Source organism: Macrobrachium nipponense, chromosome 40, assembly GCF_015104395.2.
Source record: "Macrobrachium nipponense isolate FS-2020 chromosome 40, ASM1510439v2, whole genome shotgun sequence".
Lineage (NCBI taxonomy): Eukaryota > Metazoa > Arthropoda > Malacostraca > Decapoda > Palaemonidae > Macrobrachium > Macrobrachium nipponense.
This window is the reverse complement of record NC_061101.1, coordinates 30,944,705-30,970,634: the sequence shown is the minus strand read 5'-3', so window position 1 is coordinate 30,970,634 and position 25,930 is coordinate 30,944,705. Positions and strand designations below refer to the sequence as shown.

At 38.4% G+C, this 25,930-nt stretch overlaps 1 protein-coding gene across 4 annotated transcripts in view; it reads left to right on the top strand.

The window, feature by feature from the left end:
• LOC135212058 (palmitoyltransferase ZDHHC5-A-like) overlaps window positions 1-25,930 on the top strand; it is a 70,555-nt gene that overhangs the window by 12,658 nt on the left and 31,967 nt on the right. Inside the window, exon 1 of one of the 4 annotated variants that reach the window (XM_064245397.1) lies at window positions 15,895-16,061. The exons of 1 other annotated variant lie outside the window; for it this stretch is intronic. Coding sequence is in view for 2 of the 3 variants with exons in the window: in XM_064245394.1 (XP_064101464.1) it covers window positions 16,136-16,186 (51 nt within the window). In the remaining variant the exon portion in view is untranslated. Of the gene's footprint in view, window positions 1-15,894; window positions 16,187-16,890; window positions 16,910-25,930 lie in introns of those variants that run through there. 2 more of the 4 variants (XM_064245394.1, XM_064245396.1) reach the window with 2 other exon arrangements.

Sequence of the window (25,930 nt, the reverse complement as noted above, 5' to 3'; positions counted from 1 at the left end):
TCGATCTGGATGCTTTCGTAATTAGAATCGATGGAACCCCGTCTACCATGTTGGCCAACTTCGAGGCGTTTGACAGCACGTAGCCTTTTGTTATGAATAATTATCACATCGAACGTGATCCATTATATATCAATTCAAGCTACAAATGTCCTTTAATATCTAAATTCTTTACTTTACCTCCCAAATGATATATTTTCATATATGTACCGAAGGGGAATTTTTTAATTGATAATAATTTCGTCCCCCCATGGGATCGAACCACCGTCCAAGTGGACAGGGACGAAAATCAGGACAGTCAGTGACGCTATCCAATCAGCCAACAGAGACGCTATAAGTTCATATCGATTTTGACCTTACAAATCACCCTCGATCTGGTATGCTTTCGTAATTAGAATCGATATGGAACCCCGTCTACCATGTTGGCCAATTCGAGCGTTTGACAGCACGTAGCCTTTTGTTATGAATAATTATCACATCGAACCGTGATCCATTTATATATCAATTCAACCGCTACAAATGTCCTTTAATATCTAAATTCACTTACCTCCCAAACATGATATATTTTCATATATTGTACCGAAGGGAATTTTTTCAATTGATAATAATTTGGCGTCCCCCCGCCCCATGTATCGAACCACGAACCGGTCCAAGTGGAACAGGGACGAATCAGGGACAGTCAGTGACGCTATCCAATCAGCCGCAACAGACACGCTATAAGTTCATATCGATTTTGACCTTACAAATCACCCTCGATCTGGATGCTTTCGTAATTAGAATCGATATGGAACCCCGTCTACCATGTTGGCCAATTCGAGCGTTTGACAGCACGTAGCCTTTTGTTTTTGTTATGAATTAAGTTATCACATCGAACCGTGATCCATTTATATAATCATCAATTCAAGCTACTAAAGTCCTTTAAATAATTTCTAAATTCACTTTACCTCCCAAATGATATATTTTCATATATGTACCGAAGGGGAATTTTTTGTTTTAATTGATAATAATTTCGTCCCCCCATGGGATCGAAACACCGTCCAAGTGGACAGGGACGAAATCAGGACAGTCAGTGGACGCTATCCAATCAGCCAACAGAGACGCTATAAGTTCATATCGATTTTGACCTTACAAATCACCCTCGATCTGGATGCTTTCGTAATTAGAATCGATATGGAACCCCGTCTACCATGTTGGCCAATTCGAGCGTTTGACAGCACGTAGCCTTTTGTTATGAATAATTATCACATCGAACCGTGATCCATTTAATATATCAATTCAAGCTACAAATGTCCTTTAATATCTAAATTCACTTTACCTCCCAAATGATATATTTTCATATATGTACCGAAGGGAATTTTTTAATTGATAATAATATTCGTCCCCCATGGGATCGAACCCACGTCCAAGTGGACAGGGGACGAAATCAGGACAGTCAGTGACGCTATCCAATCAGCCAACAGAGACGTATAAGTTCATATCGATTTTGACCTTACAAAATCACCCTCGATCTGGATGCTTTCGTAATTAGAATCGATATGGAACCCCGTCTACCATGTTGGCCAATCGAGGCGTTTGACAGCACGTAGCCTTTTGTAGAATAAATTATCACATCGAACCGTGATCCATTTATATATCATTCAAGCTACAAATGTCCTTTAATATCTAAATCACTTTACCTCCCAAATGATATATTTTTCATATATGTTTACCCGAAGGGGGAATTTTTTAATTGATAATAATTTCGTCCCCCCATGGGAGCGAACCACCGTCCAAGTGGACAGGGACGAAATCAGGACAGTCAGTGACGCTATCCAATCAGCCAACAGAGACGCTATAATTCATATCGATTTTGACCCTTACAAATCACCCTCGATCTGGATGCCTTTGTAATTAGAATCGATATGGAACCCCGTCTACATGTTGGCCAATTCGAGCGTTTGACAGCACGTAGCCTTTTGTTATGAATAATTATCACATCGAACCGTGATCCATTTATATATCAATTCAAGCTACAAATGTCCTTTAATATCTAAATTCACTTTACCTCCCAAATGATATATTTTCATATATGTACGAAGGGGAATTTTTTAATTGATAATAACTTTCGTCCCCCCATGGGATCGAACCACCGTCCAAGTGGACAGGGGACGAAATCAGGACAGTCAGTGACGCTATCCAATCAGCCAACAGAGACGCTATAAGTTCATATCGATTTTGGACCTTACAAATCACCCCTCGATCTGGATGCTTTCGTAATTAGAATCGATATTGGAACCCCGTCACCATGGTTGGCCAATTCGAGCGTTTTGACAGCACGTAGCCTTTTGTTATGAATAATTATCACATCGAACCGTGATCCATTTATATATCAATTCAAGCTACAAATGTCCTTTAATATCTAAATTCACTTTACCTCCCAAAAAATGATTATATTTTCATATATGTCCGAAGGGGAATTTTTTAATTGATAATAATTTCGTCCCCCATGGGATCGAACCACCGTTCCAAGTGGACAGGGGACGAAATCAGGACAGTCAGTTGACGCTATCCAATCAGCCAACAGATACGCTATAAGTTCATATGATTTTGACCTTACAAATCACCCTCGATCTGGATGCTTTCGTAATTAGAATCGATATGGAACCCCGTCTACCTGTTGTATTTGCCATTATTTTCGAGCGTTTGACAGCACGTAGCCTTTTGTTATGAATAATTATACATCAAATCGAAACCCGTGATCATTTATATATCAATTCAAGCCTACAAATGTCTTTAATATCTAAATGCACTTTACCTCCCAAAATGATATATTTTCATATATGGTGCCCAAAGACGTGAATATTTGGATAAATAATTTCGTCCCCCCATTTGGGGGATCCGAACCACCGTCCCAAGTGGGACAAGGGAAAAACTAAAAAAATCAGGACAATTTCAAGTGGACTCTATCCCAATCCAAGCCACAGAGACGGCTATAAGTTCCTATCGATTTTTGAACCTTACAAATCACCCTCGATCTGGATGCTTTCGTAATTAGAATCGAAATGGAAACCCCCGTCTACCATGTTGGCCCATTCGAGCGTTTTACGCACGATAAGGCCTTTTTGTTATGATAATTATTCACATCGAACCGTGATCCATTTAATATACAATTCAAGCTACAAAATGTCCTTTAATATCTAAATTCACTTTACCTCCCAAAAATGATATATTTTCATATATGTACCGAAGGGGAATTTTTTTTAATGATAAATAATTTCGTCCCCCCATGGGATCGAAACCACCGTCCAAGTGGACAGGGACAAATCAGGAAGTCAGTGACGCTATCCATCAGCCAACAGAGACGCTATAAGTTTCATTTGATTTTGACCTTACAAAATCGATATGAACTTATAGCGTCTCTGTTGGCTATTGATAGCGTCAATGACTGTCCTGATTTTCGTCCCTGTCCACTTGGACGGTGGTTCGGGAATCCCCATGGGGGGACGAAATATTATCAATTAAAAAAATTCCCTTCGGTAAACCATATATGAAAATATATCATTTGGGAGGTAAGTGAATTTAGATATTAAAGGACATTTGTAGATTGAATGATATATAAATGGATCGGTTCGAGTGATAAATTATTCATAACAAAATGGCTACGTGCTGTCAAAACGCTCGGAATTGGCCAAACATGTAGACGGGGTTCCATATCGATTCTCATACGAAAGCATCCAGATCGAGGGTGATTTGTAGGTCAAATCGATATGAACTTATAGCGTCTCTGTGGCTGATTGGATAGCGTCAATGACTGTCCTGATTTCGTCCTGTCACTTGGACGGTGGGTTCGATCCCATGGGGGGACGAAATATTATCAATTAAAAAAATTCCCCTTCGTACATATATGAAAATATATCATTTGGGAGGTAAAGTGAATTTAGAATATAAAGGACATTTGTAGCTTGAATTGATATATAATGGATCCCGGTTTCGATGTGATAATATTCATAACAAAAGGCTACGTGCTGTCAAACGCTCGAATTGGCCAACATGGTAGACGGGAGGTTCCATATCGATTCTAATACGGAAAGCAATCCAGATCGAGGGGTGATTGTAAGGTCAAAAAATCGATATGACTTTATAGCGTCTCTGTTGGCTGATTGGATAGCGTCACCTGACTGTCCTGATTCGTCCCTGTCACTTGGACGGTGGTTCGATCCCATGGGGGGACGAAATTTATTATCAATTAAAAAATTCCCCTTCGGTACTTATATGAAAATAATATATCATTTGGGGGAGGTAAGTGATTTAGATATAAAGGACATTTGTAGCTTGAATTGATATATAAATGGATCACGGTTCGATGTGATTAATTTTATTCCATAACAAAAGGCTACGTGCTGTCAACGCCTCGAATGGCCAACATGGTAGACGGGGTTCCATATCGATTCTAAATTACGAAAGCATCCAGATCGAGGGTGATTGTAAGGTCAAAATCGATATGAAACTTTATAGCGTCTTCTGTTGGCTGATTGGATTAGAAGCGGGGTCACTGACTGTCCTGATTCGTCCCTGTCCACTTGGACGGTGGTTCGACATCCCATGGGGGGACGAAAAAATTATTATCAATTAAAAAAATTCCCCTTCTGGTAGGTTACATATATGAAAATTAAACTATCATGGGGGGGATCATGGGAGGTGGTAAAGTTGAATTTTAGATATTAAAGGACATTTGTAGCTGAATTGATATTATAAATGGATCCTAACGCGTTCGATGTGATTAATTATGCATAACAAAAGGGGGGCTACGTGCTGTCAAAACGCTCGAATTGGTGGCCAACTATGGTAGACGGGGTTCCCCCCAAGATAACGATCTAATTACGAAAGCATCCAGTTTGGATCGAGGGTGAATTTGTAAGGTCAAAATCGAATATGAAAAACTTATAAGCGTCTCTGTTGGCTGATTAAATTGGATAGCGTTCACACTGTGACTGTCCTGATTTCGTAAAACCTGTTTCCACTTGGACGGTGGTGAATTCGATACCGATGGGGGGACGAAATTAGTTATCAATTAAAAAAAAATTCCCCATTCGGCGTTACATATTATTGAAAATATATCATTTGGGAGGTAAAGTGAATTTAGATATTAAAGGACATGGTAGCTTGAATTGATATATAAATGGATCACGGTTCGATGTGATAATTATCATAACAAAAGGCTACGTGCTGTCAAACGCTCGAATTGGCCAACATGGTAGACGGGGTTCCATCTTGATTTCTAATTACGAAAGCATCCAGATCGAGGGTGATTTGTAAGGTAAGGTTTCCAAAATCGATATGAACTTATAGCGTCTCTTGGTTGGCTGATTGGATAGCGTTCACCTGACTGTCCTGATTTCGTCCCCTGTCCACTTGGACGGTGGTTCGATCCCATGGGGGGGTACGAAATTAGAAAATTATTAAAAAAAATTCAATTAAAAAACAAATTCCCCTTCGGTACATATATGAAAATATATCATTTGGGACGGTAAAGTGAATTTAGATATAAAGGACATTTGTAGCTTGAAATTGATATATAAATGGATCACGGCTTCGATGTGATAATTATTCATAACAAAAGGCTACGTGCTGTCAAACGCTCGAATGGCCAACATGGTAGACGGGGGTTCCATATCGATTCTAATTACGAAAAGCATCCAGATCGAGGGTGATTTGTAAGGTCAAAATCGATATGAACTTATAGCGTCTCTGTTGGCTGATTTGGATAGCGTCACTGACTGTCCTGATTTCGTCCCTGTCCCACTTGGACGGTGGTTCGATCCAGGGGGGGGACGAAATTATTACAAAAAATTAAAAAAATTCCCCTTCGGTTATATATGGTTATATCATTTGGGAGGTAAAGTTTTGAATTTAGATATTAAACACATTTGTAGCTTTGGGGAATTGATATATAAATGGATCATTCGGTTTTTCGATTGTGATAATTATTCATTAAAAAAAACAAAAGGCTACGTTGCTGTACAAAACGCGAATGGCCCCACATGGTAGACGGGGGTTCCATATCGTATCTAATTACGAAAAGCATCCAGATTCGAGGGGTGAATTTGAAAAGGTCAAATCGTATGAACACTTTAGTCTCCTGTTGGCTGATTGGGATAGGCGTCACTGATGTCCTGATTTTTCGTTCCCTGTCCACTTGGACGGTGGTTTCGATCCATGGGGGGACGAAATAATTACTTACAAAAATTCCCCTTTCGGTATATATGAAAACATATATCATTTGGTTGGGGGGGAGGTTTAAAAAGTGGAAATTTTAGATATTAAAGGGAACTTTTGTAGCTGAATTGATATATGGATCATGGAGTATAATTATTCATAACAAAAAGGCTACGTGCTGTCAAACGCTCGAATTGGCCAACAGGTAGACGGGGTTCCATATCGATTCTAATTACGAAAGCATCCAGATCGAGGGGATTTGGTGATTTGTAAGGTCAAAATCGATATGAACTTATAGCGTCTCTGTTGGTGATTGGATAGCGTCATGACTTGGTCCTGATCGTTCCCCGGTACCAAACTTGGACGGTGGTTCATCCCATGGGGGGACGAAATTATTATCAATTAAAAAAGTCCTTCGGTTTACATTTATATGAAAATATACATTTTGGGAGGAAAGTGAATTTAGATATTAAAAGGACCCATTGTAGCCTTGAATTGAATATAAAGGGATCACGGTTCGGATGTGATAATTATTCGGGGGTAAAACAAAAGGCTACGTGCTGTCAAACGCTCCCGAATGGCCAACTGGGTAGACGGGGTTCCATATCGAAATTATTATTACGAAAGCATTCCAGATCGAGGGGTGATTTGTAAGGTCAAAACGATATGAATTGAGGTCTGTTGGCGATTGGATGGTTCACTGACTGTGATTTGTCCCTGTCCACTTGACGGTTGGTTTTGATCCCATGGGGGGACGAAAATTATTATCAATTAAAAAATTCCCCTTCGTGAAAATATATCATGGGATATGATATATCATTTGGAGTAAGGTAAAAGGTCAATTTAGATATTAAAGGACATTGTAGCTCGAATTGAATGGGTATTATATCATTCGGTTCGATGTGATAATTATCATAACAAAAGGCGACGTGCTGTCAAACGCTCGAATTGGCCGACATGGGTAGACGTTGGTCCATATCGATTCTAATTACGAAACATCGATCGCGTGATTGTACAGATCAGAAATCCGGGTGAGGGTGTAAGGTCAAAATCGATATGAACTTATAGCGTCTCTGTTGGCTGATTGGATAGCGTCACTGACTGTCCTGATTTCGTCCCTGTCCACTTGGACGGTGGTTCGATCCCATGGGGGGACGAAATTATTATTCAATTAAAAAATTCCCCTTCGGTACATATATGAAAATATATCATTTGGGAGGTAAAGTGAATTTAGATATTAAAGGTGGACATTTGTAGCTTGAATTGATATATAAATGGATCACGGTTCGATGTGTATAATTATTCATATAATATAATATATATATATATATATGTGTGTGTGTGTGTGTGTGTGTGTGTGTGTGTGTGATAAATTTCTTGGAGAATGAAAGGTACATTTTCTGCGCATAAACGTATCAGACGTAATAACAGCAGAAAAACAGAAAATATAAGAAAGACCTACGAGAAAACGGTCTCCCATTTCCGATTTTCTATGTCCTTTTCAACCCCTATCCCCCATTTCCCCTCTCCTATTCACTTCTTTACTCACATCGGGGGTTCCAATCTATCGTCTGATTTGCAAGTTTTTCAATTCTTGAACCGATTTCAAACTAGGCTCTATGTTCCTGTCGTCTCCGCCCACATTAAGGTTCCTCATTTCTCCTCTCGTCGCTTAAATCCTCTTCGTTCCCCGTCCCTTACCTCTGGCCATATTTCCCGTCTGAATGCGGCCCCTTCCATGAAATGGGCCGCTGAAAGCCCTCGCCTCGAGACTCGAAGTGAAACGGGACAAACTGCATCCTGGACTTGGAGTGTGTAGGAAGGAGTGCCAGCGCTCGGCTGCCCTTTTTTTATCAGTATTTTCTAGGCCATTGAGAATCTCTCTCCCTTCCTGATGGCTTCCGCCGCCCTGTGGATAAGAATGTGACCCCCTTAGATTAGCGGGGACCTAATTTTATTGCCCGTGCATTGAATATTGTCCCGTCGGACGGACGTAAGGCGGCGAATCCAGTGGCAAGCGATCGAGAGCCCAAAGCGCCTCCTACACAAGGTCGTGAATGGAGGCTCGGCGCGGATGTTAGGGTTAGACTACATACCATTCGCAAGACGGCAATAGAGCTGAGGATATTTTGTAGAGTATGGTTGTCGTGTTTGTCTGTCCTCCCGATGACACCCCCTCCAGTCCCAAAAACCCTCCTCCCTCCCTAACCCATCACCCTACCTACCTCCTACCAGCCTGGCGACGTGTAGCTGAGTAAAAAGAGGTAAAAAAGTCAGCACAGACTAAATTAGGCCTTTGTGCATCTGCTTGAATACACTGTCGCCAATATTCGGTGACTGGTGGAGGGTGAATGATGCTACGAAAACATAAAGGACGGAAAACCGGGCGGGCGCTCAGGAGAAACGAGGGAATGTGACCCTTAGGGCGCGGGATGGACACTGAAGAGAAAGACCGACCTTTCTTGTATATTAACTTTCATCTCGATAATGAGACAAACGGAAAGAGGGAAAAGTTTTTTCGTCGAATGAAAAAACATAAAACGAGGAAGAACATCTTTTCGTTGGAAATTCATCTCTCGGCTCAGCTGCTTTATGGAGATCGAAAATATTCCGCCTGGATACTTGGCGCCGATTGCAGACAATAAACAAGATTAACTTTTGTTTGTAGAAAATGTTTTCTGGAAATTGTGAAGCGGGTTGACGATCTGAGGAAGTTTCCGTTGCTAGAGTGATGCACCTTTCTCAAGACACGTGATCTTATTTTGAAAAAAGAAAAAAAAAAAAAGAAAAAAAAAAAAAAAAAAAAAAAAAAAAAAAAAAAAAAAAAAAAACATATATATATATATATATATATATATTATATATATATATCTATATATATAATATATATATATATATATATTTACAAAATGAGAAATTCATAAATACATTACGTAAACGTTAACGGGAAATAGACGCAAGTTCACAGAAGGTTACCTCGAACGAACGCAAGAAAATAAAAACTTTAAAACACAAATAGAAGAAAGATACATTCCAAAGACTCTTTCGACTCATAACGAGTGAGTTTTCTTGGAACATTATGTTAATGTGCTTTTTTTTTTTTTTTTTTTTTTTTTTTTTTTTTTTTTTTTTTTTTTTTTTTTTTTCGAAAGAGCGAGGGGCCACTGTGCTGCATCTCAACTGTGCTATAACTGCACGCCAGGCTGCGGCTGCCTTCCGGTAGTTTTTTTTGGATTTTTAATAGGTGTATTAACATTTCATTATCGGTGAACGGGCAATGGGGAGGGGGGGGGGAAAAGGGGGGGGAAATGGGGCCGGGTAGGATAAGGGGGCGTGTTTTCAGCATGTCATGATCTGGTCCTCTGGGGAAAACAAGGTATAGTCCCCTCCAGGGGTAGGGTCCCTAAGAGGGGGTGGGGGGACGGGTTGGTTGACGTGAAATTTGTCAATTTTATGCTTCGATCGATGATGGCGTGGAATAAGTGAATGAATTTTAAGCAGATATGACGGTGAAAAGGAATTCTCCTCTTCTGAGTCTGAGGTTGGGATTATGCTAATGACCACGTCTGCTCTTTTTCGTCACGGCTTTGGAATGCTGCTGGTAGGAAAATATTCTTTGTTTTTTTCTTTCCTTTTCTTACATAGCACCAGGACTGGGATGTCACTATTTTGCACTCTAAGTAGGACCAGCTACTGGTATCCTTCCACTTAAAAAATGTTAACTTCCATTTTTAAGAAAATGGAAGTTAAAATTTTTTTGAAGTTGTAAGAAAATAAAAAAAGCCACCAAACACTTGTATTTGGTACATTTATTCTAAATTGCATGTTTAAGTACTCTAAGATGTCAATATCACCAACATTAAACGTATAACGCCTATTAATATCAGTGGGCCTATTAGCCCATGCTTTTGGGCAAAATAACGTTTTCACTTAAAAAAAAAAACATGACATTATAAGGCTGCATAAAGTGGTTCTTCTATGAATGTATGAATAAAAATCACAGATAATCAAAACAGTTTTGAATTTGAGCAGTAAGTTTTTGGTATGTAAAAGCAAAATTCTAAGCAACTAAATATGTCAGATAATGCAATATCAAATACATGTTTACCCTTGAGGTTAAGAGGCTTGCAAAATACAAATGCAAAATACTTGGGCACACACATTATTCACATTTAACTCTGTCGTCTAAACTGCAACCTTCCCTCAGAGACACATGATATGTACTCTGTTTAACCAGTGTTTACTCAGTGTACATGTACACAGGAGGTAAATTTATATGACTTAATAGAACATCGACGAGAGAGAGAGAGAGAGAGAGAGAGAGAGAGAGAGAGAGAGAGAGAGAGAGAGAGAGAGAGAGAGATTTAGTAACTTCTAATAGCGCCAACATTGCACGTATTAAAACAGCGCGGTTTTACCTTTTTCTAAAAATGGATTTCAATTTTGTTTAATGTAAAGCAAGCGCATAATGAAAAATGAGATGGACGATGAAATAAGTAATCAATTAGTGTGTTTTCACGGTGACTTGTATAAACTCACCTTGAATATTAAACTGAGCAAAATTTCATACAAAGAGTACTGGTACCATCTGCACGCTGCGCAAAAAACAAGTAATAAGTGTTATCAACGTAATGTTAATTAACAAAGCAGGTTACCAGAGAATCGGATAAAAAAAAAATGCTGCTTTCTCACACGACAAGAACTTGTTAACAGCGTCCAAAGATAAATGAACGATCACTTTTACTTAGAAAGGCAATTCTCTCGCCAGATATGACTACCAGATACCAGATACTCAGGAAGAGATATTCAGGTCGTATTTAACCCTAAAGACATCTAATCAGCTTCAATGTTTTAAATTTATTCACAAAAGTAATATTTTATCCTACTTTTTTTCTTCCTTATCATTGGAACTTCAAAAGTTCAACCGCATATGCAATGCATTACTACTCTGGTGGCATACTCGTTGTATTTTATCACATTTTTTATCTGTTTATTAATGTATTAATTTATCGTTTCTTTTTTAATAAGTGGGACCTCTTTCTGTAATTACCTTTACACTCTCTTCTTTTTAATGAACATCATATTCTTTGGAAGCTTGAATTTCAAGTCATTGGCCCCGTGGGCTTGTTCCATATGACTAGTGTTCATCTTCTGAATAATAATAATAATAATAATAATAATAATAATAATAATAATAATAATAATAATATAAATGACGAATTGTAATTGTTTTGTATAAAATGTAAAGAATTGATTGAAATCCTAATGGATACTTGAATCACTTTTTAAAAAAAATATCCGTCACCAATAGAGATTCTTAGAGAACAAACAACGAATAGAAAATGGTCAATCCCAGTCCTTTAGGTGAATGAACCATAGTTTAACTCTTAGGGTTAGTTAATTCATGAGATAACGCCAGTGTGACATGTGTAATCCTCAAGGGCAAAGAGCCAGGCCTAACTGTTACAATTACGAAGTCTTAGATTTTAAAAAGCAACTGCCTAGACTGGATTCTTCAAAGGAAATATCCGGGGGGGAGGGGGTATTTTTCCAGAGGGGAAAAAGGTCCTTTCTTTTTAGGGTAAACAGATAAAGCTCATTTATCAAGAAAGTAGAATAAAAATCCGATTACAACATGGTAATGGCCAAAGGCCTGACTCTATCGACAAGAATAAGATAATCTTGATCTGAAGAAGATACAAGTAAGTGTCTGATTTTTATTTTAGGTCAAAGACAGAGATTTACTCTTTGAAAAAATCCCGGAACTGATATTCAAACGAAGTTGCCGCTCTCTTTTCATGAGCATAGAGTCAGGGTATGCAGCAAGTGCAAGAGCAGCTGTGGTCAATACTCATCACAGCCACTCTTCAAGAAAATGTACTGAAAAAGAATCTCCATAAGAGAGTGAAGGAGAGAAAACGCAAGATGGCAAAGGATGATGACATGAAAAACGGAAAATGGAGATTGTGTGGATAAATTTTTAGTAATAATAATCTACGACTAATGATCAAAGCATTCAAGTAATTCCAAGATAAGAGATTCCCCATAACTGAACCAGTCTATTAGACGCTGAGGTGATGATACAAAGAAAAGCACTTGAAACCGGACCTCATATTGATATGTTTAACAACTTTATAGAAACCCCGTTATGGACTTTATCGATAAAGAAACCTCTTTTAAATATAAAATACAAAAGCACAAAGAAGTACACATTGAAAGTTCCTGTATAATGGCCTCGAAACTCGCAGTCCCAAATACAGCGCCCCCATATAAAAATAGCTCTACAGACTTCCTGGCCATACTTTCATTGATTACCTTACGCACCACCTGGTTTTTATTTACTAAACTGCACCTGGTTAGAACCAACGAGGGGTTTTGTCCATCTGTCAGCCTTCGCCTGATTACAAACAAATTATTCACAAAAGGGCGTCGAGATCGTTACCGTATTCTGTTGATTTCATCATCGCGGGAACTTTGTTAATAATACTATTCTTGTTTTGCGGAACGTACGATAACATGTTGCTGGACTCTTGACTGTTTTATCTGTGAAGCAAAATAAGCAAACATCCAAACTTCCACGCATTTTGTTAACAACTGCACTTATTATATAACTAGTTTCAGTTACTCCGGAACGCTACGATCTCCTGCAGTTCGAATTACTGTAGCCTTTCACGGTTTATCAAGGCTTCATTAAGAAATATGGGATCTTTCCTAAAGAGAGACCCCACAAGAGTTTTCGGGGGTCGTTATCAGTCCGATATTTCTTGGGCGTCATTATCTCTATAATATTTAGTCTTCTGTTTATGTTTTTACGGTCATCCTCAACGGCCTTGTGTACTCAAGACGTCGCAAAGCTGGATACTTACCGGATTAACACCCTTGGGGGGTCACTATCAAGGAAAGCTCCGAAATTGGTGCCTCAGATGAAGGAGGAGAGTTCTAGAAACTTTATTGTCTGCTGGGAACGATCCCTTGCCGGTGAAAAGCCTTAAACAGCAATACTAAAGAAACTGATGCTACAGAATGCAATCACAAAGTCACATTCACTATCCATATATACAGGAGAATTATGCAATAGGAAATCCACTTACGAAGAAACATTTAGCCTGATATTAAACGGAAAATGATGCAGACAGTGATTCTCAAATGGTAAGGGACTGTCGTCGAAAAAAACAACTTCAGATTTCGATGACCGTTTCCAGGTAAGAGCTTTCTGCATGCAAATACCCTGACCGTTGAAATTCAAAATCAACCAAGAGATATTTAAATTATAAACCCTTACAATAAATCATTCTAGGATATGATAATATATTTTCCATAACTTACTTTCATATTATTTTTCTGTAACAAAAATATTGCCAGAATTCCCGAGAGATCAGCTCCATCTAAACCGAAACAGCATCGGATCACTGATGACCAAACTACGACTGATGACTTTTTCGCAACATTCCGGCTAGGCTTTGCATTCCCAAGTCAGTTACATTTCCCATGTAATTTTTCTCCTTTGCGTCGAGTAAACTCACCATTGAGGTTAAACTCGGTGCAGCATCTAGGATCATTAATAAGTTACTTCACTACAATTTACGTGCTCGCCTACCGATTCGGTAGTCGCGAGTTCGACTCCCCGCTCTGCCCACGTTGAATTGGAGAAATTATTTCTGGTGATTAGAAATTCGTTTCTCGATATAACGTGGTTCAGATCCCACAATAAGTTGTAGGTCCCGTTGCTAGGTAACCAACTGGTTCCTAGCCGCGTAAAAAAATATCTAATCCTTCGGGCCAGCCCTAGGGAGAATTGTGAACCTGCTTAGTGGTCTGGTTAAACTAAGACATAAATAACTTTTAACTAGACTAGAAAAATAAACAAGTGGTCAATAATGATATCTAAATTGAGGACAAGCATGATCGCTCAGGCGGTGGGACGCAAGTATGAACTTAGAGACTGTAAGTTTGCCAGCCCGAATTACGTAGTTCCTTGGTGCAAGTTTTGCCACAACACGCTAAAGGACGACAAGCGTGTAGGTCTTTAATCTCTCTAGGAACGGTCGTTGCAGACCAAGAGAACGAAATATGAGAATTCCAGTGAGGGGGGGGGGGGGGGGGGGGAGAAAGGGAAAAACACTGTGATGTTTTCTACGCCAAGGGCATAAAATGAGGTATTTCAAATTGAAAATTTACTTTCTTTAAGTTGATCATACATGAATGAACTTTATCCTAATGGGAAAAACCAAACAGGATGATTAAATGGAATTCTTCATTCCTCTCTCTGTCTCTCTCTCTTTGTTTTTGCCATATTGCTACTATCAACTTTCCTAAATAAACACAGGCCAAACTATAAATATTCAGTCCACTGCCAGTTCCAATAATGCTACTCTCGTAATCTTTATTACTTTCAGCTTTTTATTACTACGACTTATCACAGCATCTTTTTCCTCTGCTTTCCATTTGTACAACACCTGGCCATTGTTTGGACACATCGGGACTTTTTTCCTTCCATAATTTTCTTTGTTCCCTGGATACGCTGATAACATGTAATCCTTGGCCCTTCCTTCAAATTATGTATTAATTTTCATCTAAATAAATGACAGTTCGACACGTAACGTGGTACAATAGAAAAGATTATAGAATTTCGGCTGGGACCTACGAGGTTACTGAGCTTTGAAAGGAAAATTGAGAAAAGGTTACAACCTGGCAGTTGCAAACAATTGTTAGAAGAGGGTAGAAAGTATGATGGAAGAAAGAATACGGGAGGAGGAACAGTAAATGGAATGAAAGGGGTTGCAACTACGGGCCGGAGGGACGCTGCAACAAACATTAAGTAGCGCCTACAGTGCACCGCGCTTGAGGTGCACTGACGGCACTACTCCCTACTGGGAACACGTAATGTACTTCAGATGAATATTTATAACACTGTTTTAATATAAGGAGTCATTTTATCCTCTTTGGCAATTAGTCCGTTTGAGCCGTAGTTCATGTCTGTAGTATTAGTATGTCTTTGTTTGTCTGCAATTTGCCCAACCCGTCGTCTCCGCACGATATAATCGGTCATTCAGTCACAACGCTTTTATCTCTTATTCCCTATCATCTCCCTCCGTTTCTCTTGCCCGTTCTCTTATCGACAAAACCAGCGTCGTCACCAGAAAAATCGTAGCTTGAGTATCGATGAGGCTACGCGATAGAAAGATAGCGGTAGGCGTCAGAACCGCATGAACTGGGAGCTGTATTTCAGCGGTTGGTTTGCCAAGTTCTTTAGCCAAGGACGTTGTATGGGGTAACTGCTAAGTATTATAGCATGATGAAAGAATAAATGGTCAGTTATACTATGGAAAAATAAAAAAATGAAACATGTACGGGTAATTTGCGAAAAAAAAAAAAATTATGATAACAGAAGCAGTCTATGAGTATTCCTATGATCAAAAGTTCAGCTACAGACGTCTTATTTTGTCGAAAAAGACAAGGGGAAAAATAACTGAAATGATTTACAGCTCAGGAAGCACCAGCAGTAGGCTACTTCACATCGGCAATGTAACGCATAGAGCGCGCATGTCTTCTCTCCACAACGTAGTGATAACCACAGATCATCCCTCCCCCCCGCGGACCCCCACCTCAAAAAACCCACACTTGGGCGACTTCAGACGTCGCCCCCGATAAGGGGCAAGAAGCGTTGAATCGTTATCATCGGAGACCAATGAGAGAACCATCAGCGAATCCACACTTCGACACAGTGGCTTTCATCTGGTTGATCGGCAAGACGGGTTTCTAACCTTTTTTTTTTTTTTCCTTACCGGTCGTCAAAACAAACTCAAAAGGGATACAAATATCTGTGGATACCTTCCTCGATTCGTTCAGCCACATCGTCGAGAGATACAGTGAGTAATCAGAGCCTTGCGAATGACTGTATTGGTACAATATTATAAGAAAATGGACGAGGCGGTCTATTATTATGGTTGCCGTCTCTCAAAGGAGTAAACTCGTTGTAGCTGCAGCAATTAATGTAAGTTTTTAATTTGCAAAAACATTTAGTCCTGTGCGGATGTTATCTATAGCATGTATTGCAATATATATATAATGTATCATATAATAATATGAACAAGGAATATCCACAGAAATACAGTGGTAAAATTATGAACTTAATGTCCTAAATATGCGTATGGGACATTTGCAAGTGACTTTTATGCATAATGAGAATTACATAATAATAGGATGTTTTCTTTTTATGCGTGACTCCACTGGAATTATCGTGTAAAAGAGGAAGACGCTATGGCGCTTCAGAACACATACATCAACGGGGATGGATTGTTCGCCACTTGATAGGGTCGTCTGGTTAATTTCATTTAGTATGGCCAAATCAACGTCTAGCTTTATTTGGATACACATCAACTCTGATTACCATAGCAATCTGGTCCTTTTCTCCAAATATTAATCGGTAAATTCCGCTAAGATAAATAATACGGCTTCCAGTATGTTATTCAGAAGCCATCTCTGTTCTGGCGATCACCTATTAGCTATTTGTCGACAACTCTTCCTATAACAACAATGAGCTGTTTTCTCAGCCGCTGTTCAAGAAGTTTCTCTCGAAGACAGTCAGACGCTCTTTCCGAAGTTGGTAACCTTCCCAGATTGGCAATCACCGAGTTTCATGTATTAGTCAGTGACCTCGTGAAGGACTGCAAAAAAAGAAAAAAAAAATCTTCCACTATATTAAAATCTTCCTATGGTAAGACAAAAGATTTTTTTTCGTTCTAATATGATGATTTAATAGTTTTCTGGATGTTACCTAACCCGCATTTTGATATGCATAAATATTTTGATTATGAGAAAAGTAAATATTTCCAGAAGTTATGCAAGACTTCCATTTGAATCTAAACTTTCCACATTCATCAGTTTTGCTCTGTAGTACATGACAAAAATCCCAGAAATAAAACTATGGGTGGAGAGGAACGGAAAAGGAATTTCTAAATCAGATGCATAAAGATATACGAAGAATGATCTAAATTTATAGATGAGAATAGAGAAAATAATTGTGTTTCAGAGGGTAGTGCATGTGTCGAATGACTCAAATAGTTACATCCAGGATGACCTTGACAGCAGTTACGAGTTGAAACTTGATCAAATTGATCTTAGTGTGCCTGTTTCTATGTTGAACATCAAGGCACCTCGACAGACTAATGATAGACCGGCAGCCCGGACCATTGAGATACAACGAACGAGATACCGATTGTAACCCCTACCGGAATTTAGGAGTAGACTTGTAAACTGTGAAACTGACCGTCTGCCGAAAATATATGGGTGGCTTACTTAACAAGCACCACTAATTGCTCGTTAGATTTTGGGTCTAGATCCAATATATGAGATACCAGATGAAACTAATATATAATATATCTGCAGACTCTACTGATTTTAGAATGACCAGTGACAGACATTTTGGAGGGTGGGTTCCCCCTGACAGACGCACTGAAAAGGGGGAGTTAATTGGATCTAGATCCAACTTAGGAGATACCGAGTAAAATTTACACTACAATAGCACTGCACATCCTAGAATACTGTGGTGGATAATGACAGACGTTTTAGTGGGTTGTTACTGACAGACGCCCGACACGAAGTGGGGAGGGGGAGGCAGGATCTGCATCAACATTGGAGATACAAGTAAAATTTGTACTACAATTGCACTGCACATCCTAGAATGCTGTGATGGCAATGCCAGACATTTTAAGTGGGTGGTTACCCCCTGACAGACACCCCACAACGAGTGGGGAGGGGGAGGGGGAGACAGGATCTGCATCTAACATGGAGATACCAAGTAAAATCTGTACTACAATAGTTCTGCACATCCTAGAGTACTTTGGTGGTAATACCAGACATTTTAGTGGGTAGGTTATTACCCCCTTAGAGACACCCCACAACGAGTGGGGGGAAGGGGGAGGGGAAGGGGGAGAGACAGGATCTCCATCTAACATCAGAGACACCAAGTAAAATTTGTACTACAATAGCACTTGCACATCCTAGAATGCTGTGATGGTAATACCAGACATATTAGTGGGTGGTTACCCCCTGACAGACACCCCACAATAAGTTGGGAGGGGGAGGGGGAGACAGGAACTGCATCCAACATTGGAGATACCAAGTAAAATTTGTACTACAATAGCACTTCATATCCTAGAATGCTGTGATGGTCATGACAGACATTTTAGTGGGTGGTTTCGCCCTGACAGATACACCCTAACAGGTGGGCAGGGGGAAGGGCAAGCCCTGATATAAATTGTCTAGAATAGTATAGTGGCTACTATTGACCCGTATTCCTACATTATCGTGATATATTTAATATTTTTATTATTTTTTATCCTTTCTATATCCTTTTGTATTTATCTAACACAGTGTTTCCCAACCTTTGAAAACTTTGAGGAACCACCCTGAGACAATTTTCCTCATCCCAAGGAACCCCAATACACACACACACACACACACACAGCATATATATATATATATATATATTATATATATATATATATATATATATATATATATATATATAATATATATAATGTAAGCATTTGTATTAATTACCTTTAGTAAAACAGAAAAAAGGGAAAAAATCTCGCACGATATGTTACGAAAAAATAAATTATAGGACTACGATTTCTCACGCCATGTTTAACGAAAAATATATACTTATATATTTTTGATATATAAGTATATATTATTACATAAAACATGAATTCTTACGGAACACCTGGCGATCGTTCACGGAACCCCGGTTGACGATGGCTGATCTAACACAAAAATAATTTATTTGTTTCATATAAATAACAGTCATCTGTAGGCCCATAATAATTCAGTCATATTATTATTTTGTCAAGCAAGCAACTGACTTCAATTATAGTAGGGGAGCCCGGGACTAGTTGGCTACAGGGGTAAGTTGGCATACTATTGCCACGTGGTTCCTCAATTACCAGCAAAATTCTATAGAGATAGAACGTAGGAGCTCGAATTTATGTGACAATTTTGATTTTGATGGTAGTAAGTAAATATTTTAATCTTTCTGTTTATTTGCTATAAACATCTATACATTCATAAAAGATTAGTTCAAGGCTTCTTGGTGTGTACTGGAAATCGTTTTTGTACCAAATGGTAGGGATGGGCAAGTTGGCTCAAAATAAATGGGGCAAGTTGGCACACGTTATTTGATAACAATAGTAAGCCTACTTATTTATATAATTTACGTTTTGTTTCTGGATTTTTGGAAGGATAATGAGATTAGTGTCCTATCATTTCCTCCACATTGTTCTCACAAGTTGCAACCCCTAGATTTTAGTGTTTATAGACATCTGAAGAAATGTGTTAACAGGGCATGTGATTCGTGGATGACTGGTAATCCAGGATCAAGTATGCCCATCTGTGACATTCCTGGTAAAGTTTCCTCGGCTTTACTCTAGCTGTCACTTATCCTGATGTTGCCAATGGGTTTTTAGGATTGATGGAATTTCAACTTTGAATTACAGACTATTTCAAGATTTTGATTTTACGGTGGTTATGTAACAGATTGAGAGATGTCCGAAAAGAGACATGGGCTTCAGATCAGTCATCAGCGTGATAAAGAGTTTTAAGAACTGCTCTTGTTGATCCAGAAGAAAGCTCAGCTGAAGAGAGCCTGTGTTTGGTAAGCCAGGAGAGAAGTGTGGGTCCAGTGCAGGGCATGTAACATGTGGGAGCATGAAAACTATGACAAGGATTTATTTCACCACCTGCCACAATTACAGCTAGATGATGATCTGAAGTAATACTATGCCTTATATATTGTATTTTGGAAATTCGGGAGGTATTTTTGCTATTTGATTTAAATGCAATGTAGTAATTTTCTTTTAATTATCAATGTGCCAACTTATCCCATAATGTGTGCCAACTTACCCCGTGGGGCAAGTGGCACGAAAAGTTATTTTTTTTCTTAAAGCTTATTGTTTATCTTTATTGTTGAAGGCAAACAAACCAATTTTTTCTTTTGCTCTATGATAAAAGACGAAATGTTAATTTTTTTATTTTCAAATGGTGGTAAGAATTTTGCAAAAAGCTTTGTTTTTATTCTTGCAAAATAACCAAAAATTGTAAAACGTGGTGCCAACTAGCCCCAGGGTCCCCCTCCCTACTCGCTTTAGCTTTGTTTACCGATATGAAAATTGAATGTAGCCTGGTGGTTGGAAGAACTAGACACTTAAATAAAGTATCAATATTTCCCCCAAGTTCCTTTAATCATTTTATTAGAGTTATTGCTGGTAAAATGTCTCTATCGTACAATAACATTTGTTAAAATAGAGGTTTAACGCCACCCCATTAAATAGAGTAGGTCAATACATTCAAATGTTCTAATATATACGCTATAGTCAAGGGTAACAGATCTCATAATAATTGTGCTAACAGCCCTACTCGGTTTGTTTTATCGAAAGCAGGACTAACCTTCTTTTGGGTTTCCAACTGACTTTTCATTGCGCTAATGAAAATCATGGATACTTTTTTGTATTATTCAGTTTTATGAATGAAATTATTGTTGTTAACTCTAGTCGATTTTTTTTCCGGCTGGTGTAAAATTCGTCCAGAACATAATTACACCTGGCTGAGGAAGGACCACAGAGGATTGCTTTTTTTTTTTGTTTTTTAAACAATATCTCTACGACACCAAGTTATTTGTCGAACAATTTCCGAATTCTCCTTCAAAAAGATTTAATGAAATAAATACAAGAAGCAAACTAGAACCAAAAAAAAAAAAAAAAAAACAAACAATAATAATCACCGTTGGCATTAAAATGTAAAGAAAACAAAGAAGAAATGAAAAATTATATTCGCGATTGGTTCAATTTTTTGTTTTCTATCGTTAATGTTTAATGTTGAAGAGTCAGTTGTTTGTTTAGCGAATTGTTGGCGGGTTTAGTGAAGTAATTTGGCGTTTCGTTGAATGTTTATGAGTAAGTGTTTTGATGCAATGTTTTAGGGGTTTAGTGAACTGTTTAAACTGTGGTTCAGTATTCAGTGAATTTTTACTGAGTCCTTTAAGGGTTTGTAGTGGAAATGTTTTGTGAATGTTATTGGAAATGTTTTTTGTGTAAAGTTATTCAGTGAATGTTTTTTTCTTAAGGGTTTCAGTAAATGTTTTTGTGAATGTTAAATGTGAACGTTTAGGTGAATGTCTTGGTAATGGTTAGTGTTTGTTGAATATTTTTAGTGTGTAATAGTATTCTCAGTGAAGTGGTTTAGGGTTTTAGTGAAAGTTTTTGCGAATTTTAAAGTGAAGCGTTTCTTAGTGAATGTTCTTGTGAATGGTTAGTGGTTTAGCAAATATTTTAGTATTCGTTAAGCTTGTTTATTAACGTTTTTAATGGAGTGGATGTTCATTCACTGTTTAGTCTATTTAATAAGCTATTTAGGGTTTGGTAAGCTAGTTGTTTTAATGAGTTTTTTTTTTTTTTTGCTTTTTTTGGGGCGGTTTTTTTTTTTTTTTTTTTTTTTTAGTTTTTTTGAATGTTTAGTGTTTAATTATGTTTAGGTGATTAAGTGAGTTGTTTTAGGATGTTGTTTAACTTGAGTCGTTTGGAATTTGGGTATCAATGAATATTTAGTAAACTTTAAGTATTTCAAGTTGTTGCTTGTGAGCATTTAGTTTGTATAGTGGAGTGCCTCTAGTGAGTGTTGGGTATTTCAGCGTAATTTTGTGTATTATTGAGAGTGGTGGGTGGTGTATGTTAAGTGTTTGTGTGTGTGTGTGTGTTGTGTGTGTGTGTGGTGTGTATAGTGAATGTATGCAAGTGTCGTGTGCTTACTGCAGTAAGGTGCATTCGTGAGTGTTTTGTGGTTAGTGGGATAGTACATTACTGTTTAGTTAGTGCTTCGCTACCAATATGCAAAGAAAGTTCTGTATTTACACAGGAAACCATTTATAGTTTGACATAGACTGCTTAGATCCAAGAGCAGATGGCTTAGGCCCCCCGCCTAGACCACAATGGTTTGGAAGGTGCTTAGGTGTGTTTTCGGTAAGGTAATTTTTTCTCTGTGTGAAATTTGGGTCGAATAAATTAATAATAATAAAATAATAATAATAATAATAAATAATAATAGTAATAAAAAAAATTAATAATCTAAATAAAAGATATAAAAAAGTAATAGCAATTCTATAGTACTAAGAGCTGGATCCGAGACTTTCTCAATATGGCCTTCCGAAGTCCACTCTCGGCCAGGGAGAGATTCGCTACTCCAGTTGATTGACCGCCCTATGCCTTGCCACACAGCTGACATATTTGCCACATTCGGTTGGTCAAATTTTTTATGACTGTTGGAAGAACTGCATTAAAATAAATTCATTAAGTTAACAATGAATAAATGCCATTGAACAGGACCGATGAGGATATAATATGATGCTTAAAGTGCCCTGTTCACTGGATAATAATGGAAACAAATAAAGAAAAAAAATATTTCTAGGGAGAAAATTAGTCCGAAATAATGGAGTCGTACAAAGCCAGCCATCGATAGAATTGATTGGTTGAAACACTACATAAGGGCTGCCATGTGGTGCGTTGCCGGCCGGGAAGAGTTAAATAAGAGGCAAACGCAACTCGGCTGGCTTTTTTAAACATGCAAAAACTAGTGTATCATTTTTATTTGAAGTTTCAGATTTTTCTTGCCCCGAATTATATATGGTACCTGATCTCTTGGTTGATAGTGTACAGAATTCAATTTGAGTGAGGTAAGCCGAAAACAAATAAGTGGACTAGTAGATAACTGACATGATTTATTATAGGCCAACTTAATTTGACGAGGTCAGGAGCTCCAGGTTGTATGATCGTTAACTTTCGGGTGGGCGGGGGGGAATAAAATGGGGGCAAAATGGTTTTTAAATCTTTATAGTTAGCCTTATCCTGAACCATTCATTCACATTTCCGTTTCCAGTAATTTATTTGTGTTGTGATACATCATCTCTTTGTGAATGTGCGTGGGGTGTTTTTAAAACGGCTTCTTTATGATGGGACTTTGGTTTCTTAAATATCAATTCGAATTCCCATATCCGATAAAACTTTCATTTTCATCCACACGAACCAACAGCAACTAAAGGCTAAAGAAAATTCATTTATGGTTAAGACACGTTGGGCTACGAACCTCGACCATGGCTGCAGTTGTCCTAATTATAGGCAAGAAAACAAGAAAATGACCAAAGACGCTATTAAAAGCGGAGTAATACTTATCCTTACATTTCTTTTTTTTTTTTTTATAGGAAACTGAGAGTGGCCCACCATTATGACTCGGTTTTAATTATTTGTTCAAAAAGCACGATATGGACCCTGGTTTAATTATTCCAAAAATGGCCCAAGCACACATACTTTGTAAGCTGTTTGCCTTAATTTGTGACTCCCTTCCCTCCATTCAGAAAAAAAAAAAAATAAAAAGTTACTTTTTTGTGTGAAGTAAGTAATCACTCCAAACCTTGGAATAGGTTCCTAATTTAGTGCTAATAATTATATTATATATTACTATATTATATATACTATTAATATATATTAATTATAGATTAATATATATGATATGGGTGTGTGTGTGAGGGAGTTATGGGTGGTGATGTGTGTATGAAACTATAGAAAGTAGGTAACAAGCCTAAGGAAGTCTCAACACATAGTTTTATTTATATAGATATGATGGAATTAATTGGAAAGTGAAATATTATTCCGCATATCTTTCCAATAGGAATTCTAAAAAATAAACTTGTTTCCTTTTTGGCTAGTTAATTCTTATCCTGAAAAGCATCAACAATATTTCTTGAAATTTTTGGGCCTTTTAACATTTTTATCAGGCCTCTAATGATGTTCAGGATTTACTTACCATATTTCTAAGTATTTAATATTGCCCTATAGATAGATTTTTGAAATATTTCTAAGGTGTCCCACTTCCCTTCTTCCCTTCCAATCTGTTTAGGTTCATGTTGTGTAAATGTCTCGCATTTACCATCACACGCATTTCTAGGAAATATGAAAGTGCTTTATTGTGTACAAAATTTTACTTTTATCGTCCAATGTTGGATTGCTAGATCCTGGTCTTTTCCCCCCCTCCCTTCCTATCTCGTTTGTGGGGTTGTTCTTGCCAGAGGGTTAACCACCCTCAAAATGTCTGTCATTAAACCACCAGACAGTACCTTCTATGGATGAGCCAGTGCTTATTAGTAAGTACAATTTTATTACTTGGTTATACTCCAATGCTTGGATGCAGATCCTTGCTCCCCCAGCCCTCCCCCTCCCTCCCCTCCCAGTCCAAGTTCGTTTGGTTAGGGGTGTCTGGTTCAGGGGAAAGGAAAACCCACCCTAACTAAATATCTGTTCATTACCACCCGCAGAGTACTCTCGAGATGTGGCAGGGTGGCTATTGTAGTACAAACAATTTTACTTGGTATTCTCCCCAATGTTTGGAATGCAGTTCCTGGCTCTCACTTACCCCTCCCCCCCCACTCGTTGTGGGGGTGCCTGTTCAGGGGGTAAACTACCCACTTAAAATATGTCATTACCGCACTGCCAGTACTCTACGGCAAGTGCAGTGCTGCTGTTGTACAAATTTTCTTTACTTGGTACTATGATTTAGGTGGATGGAGATTCCTGTCTCCCCCTCCCCCTTCCCCCTCCTCCCCCTCCCCCAATGGCGTTGTGGGGTGTTCTGTCAGGGGCGTTAAGCCACCCAGTAAAATGTCTGGCATTGCCAATCATAGCATTCTAGGATGTGCAGTGCCAATTCTGTAAGTAAAACAAATTTTATTTGTTTACGTTGGTATCTCCAATGTTGGATGCAGATCCTGCCTCCCCCTCCCCACACTCGTTGTGGGGGCGTCTGTCAGGGGGATGTCCAACCGCCCACTAAAACGTGTAGTCCATTACCACCACAATATTCCTAGGATGTGCCCAGTGCTTATTGTAGGGTGTAAATTTTACTCCGGTATCTTTCCTAAGTTGGATCTAGATCCAAAATTAACCCCCCCTTTTCAAATGTGTTCTGTCATGGGGGAACCCATCCCTCCCAAAATGTCTGTCACTGGTCATCTATAAATCAGTAGAGTCTGGCAGATATAGTTCATTATATTATTAGTTTCCAATCTGCGTATCTCATTGAGTTGGATCTAGAACCAAAATCCACAAAATTCTAACCGAGCCAACTTAGTGGTGCTTGTTAAGTTAAGCCACCAATATATGTTTCGGCCGGACGAACGGTCAGTTTGCACAGTTTACAAGTCTACTCCTAAAATACCGGGTAAGGGGTGGTGGACAGTTCGGTATCTCGTTCGTTTGTTATCTCAACGGTCCGGGCTGCCAGCCTCTATGATCCCTGACGGGGCGTACTGCAGACAAGAAAAATTTAAGTTCGGGAAGTTTCGGCAAGTAAACAGGAACTAAGGGACGATGTGTTTTCAATTGAATTATGTAGTATGCCCAAGGAAGTCATATACTGAGGATTGTCTAAGTCATAGTTATCTAATTACTAATACACTGTCAGCAAGAAACAGGTCGAATTATGATGCTGACATAAAAAAAGAAGAATAATTTTCGAGCAATGGCAGATCAAATGCTCTGAATATTAGATCTCTGTAGGACCAAGAAGCCTCACAAACGGTGCTAAGCTTTCGGCCAGTAGTGGCTGATATAACGTATGAGAGTCAAGAGGTAAATTCCCTCTTGACTGAAGAACAACAGTTGAAGGAAAATTCTATTGACAAGAAAAAGTTAGT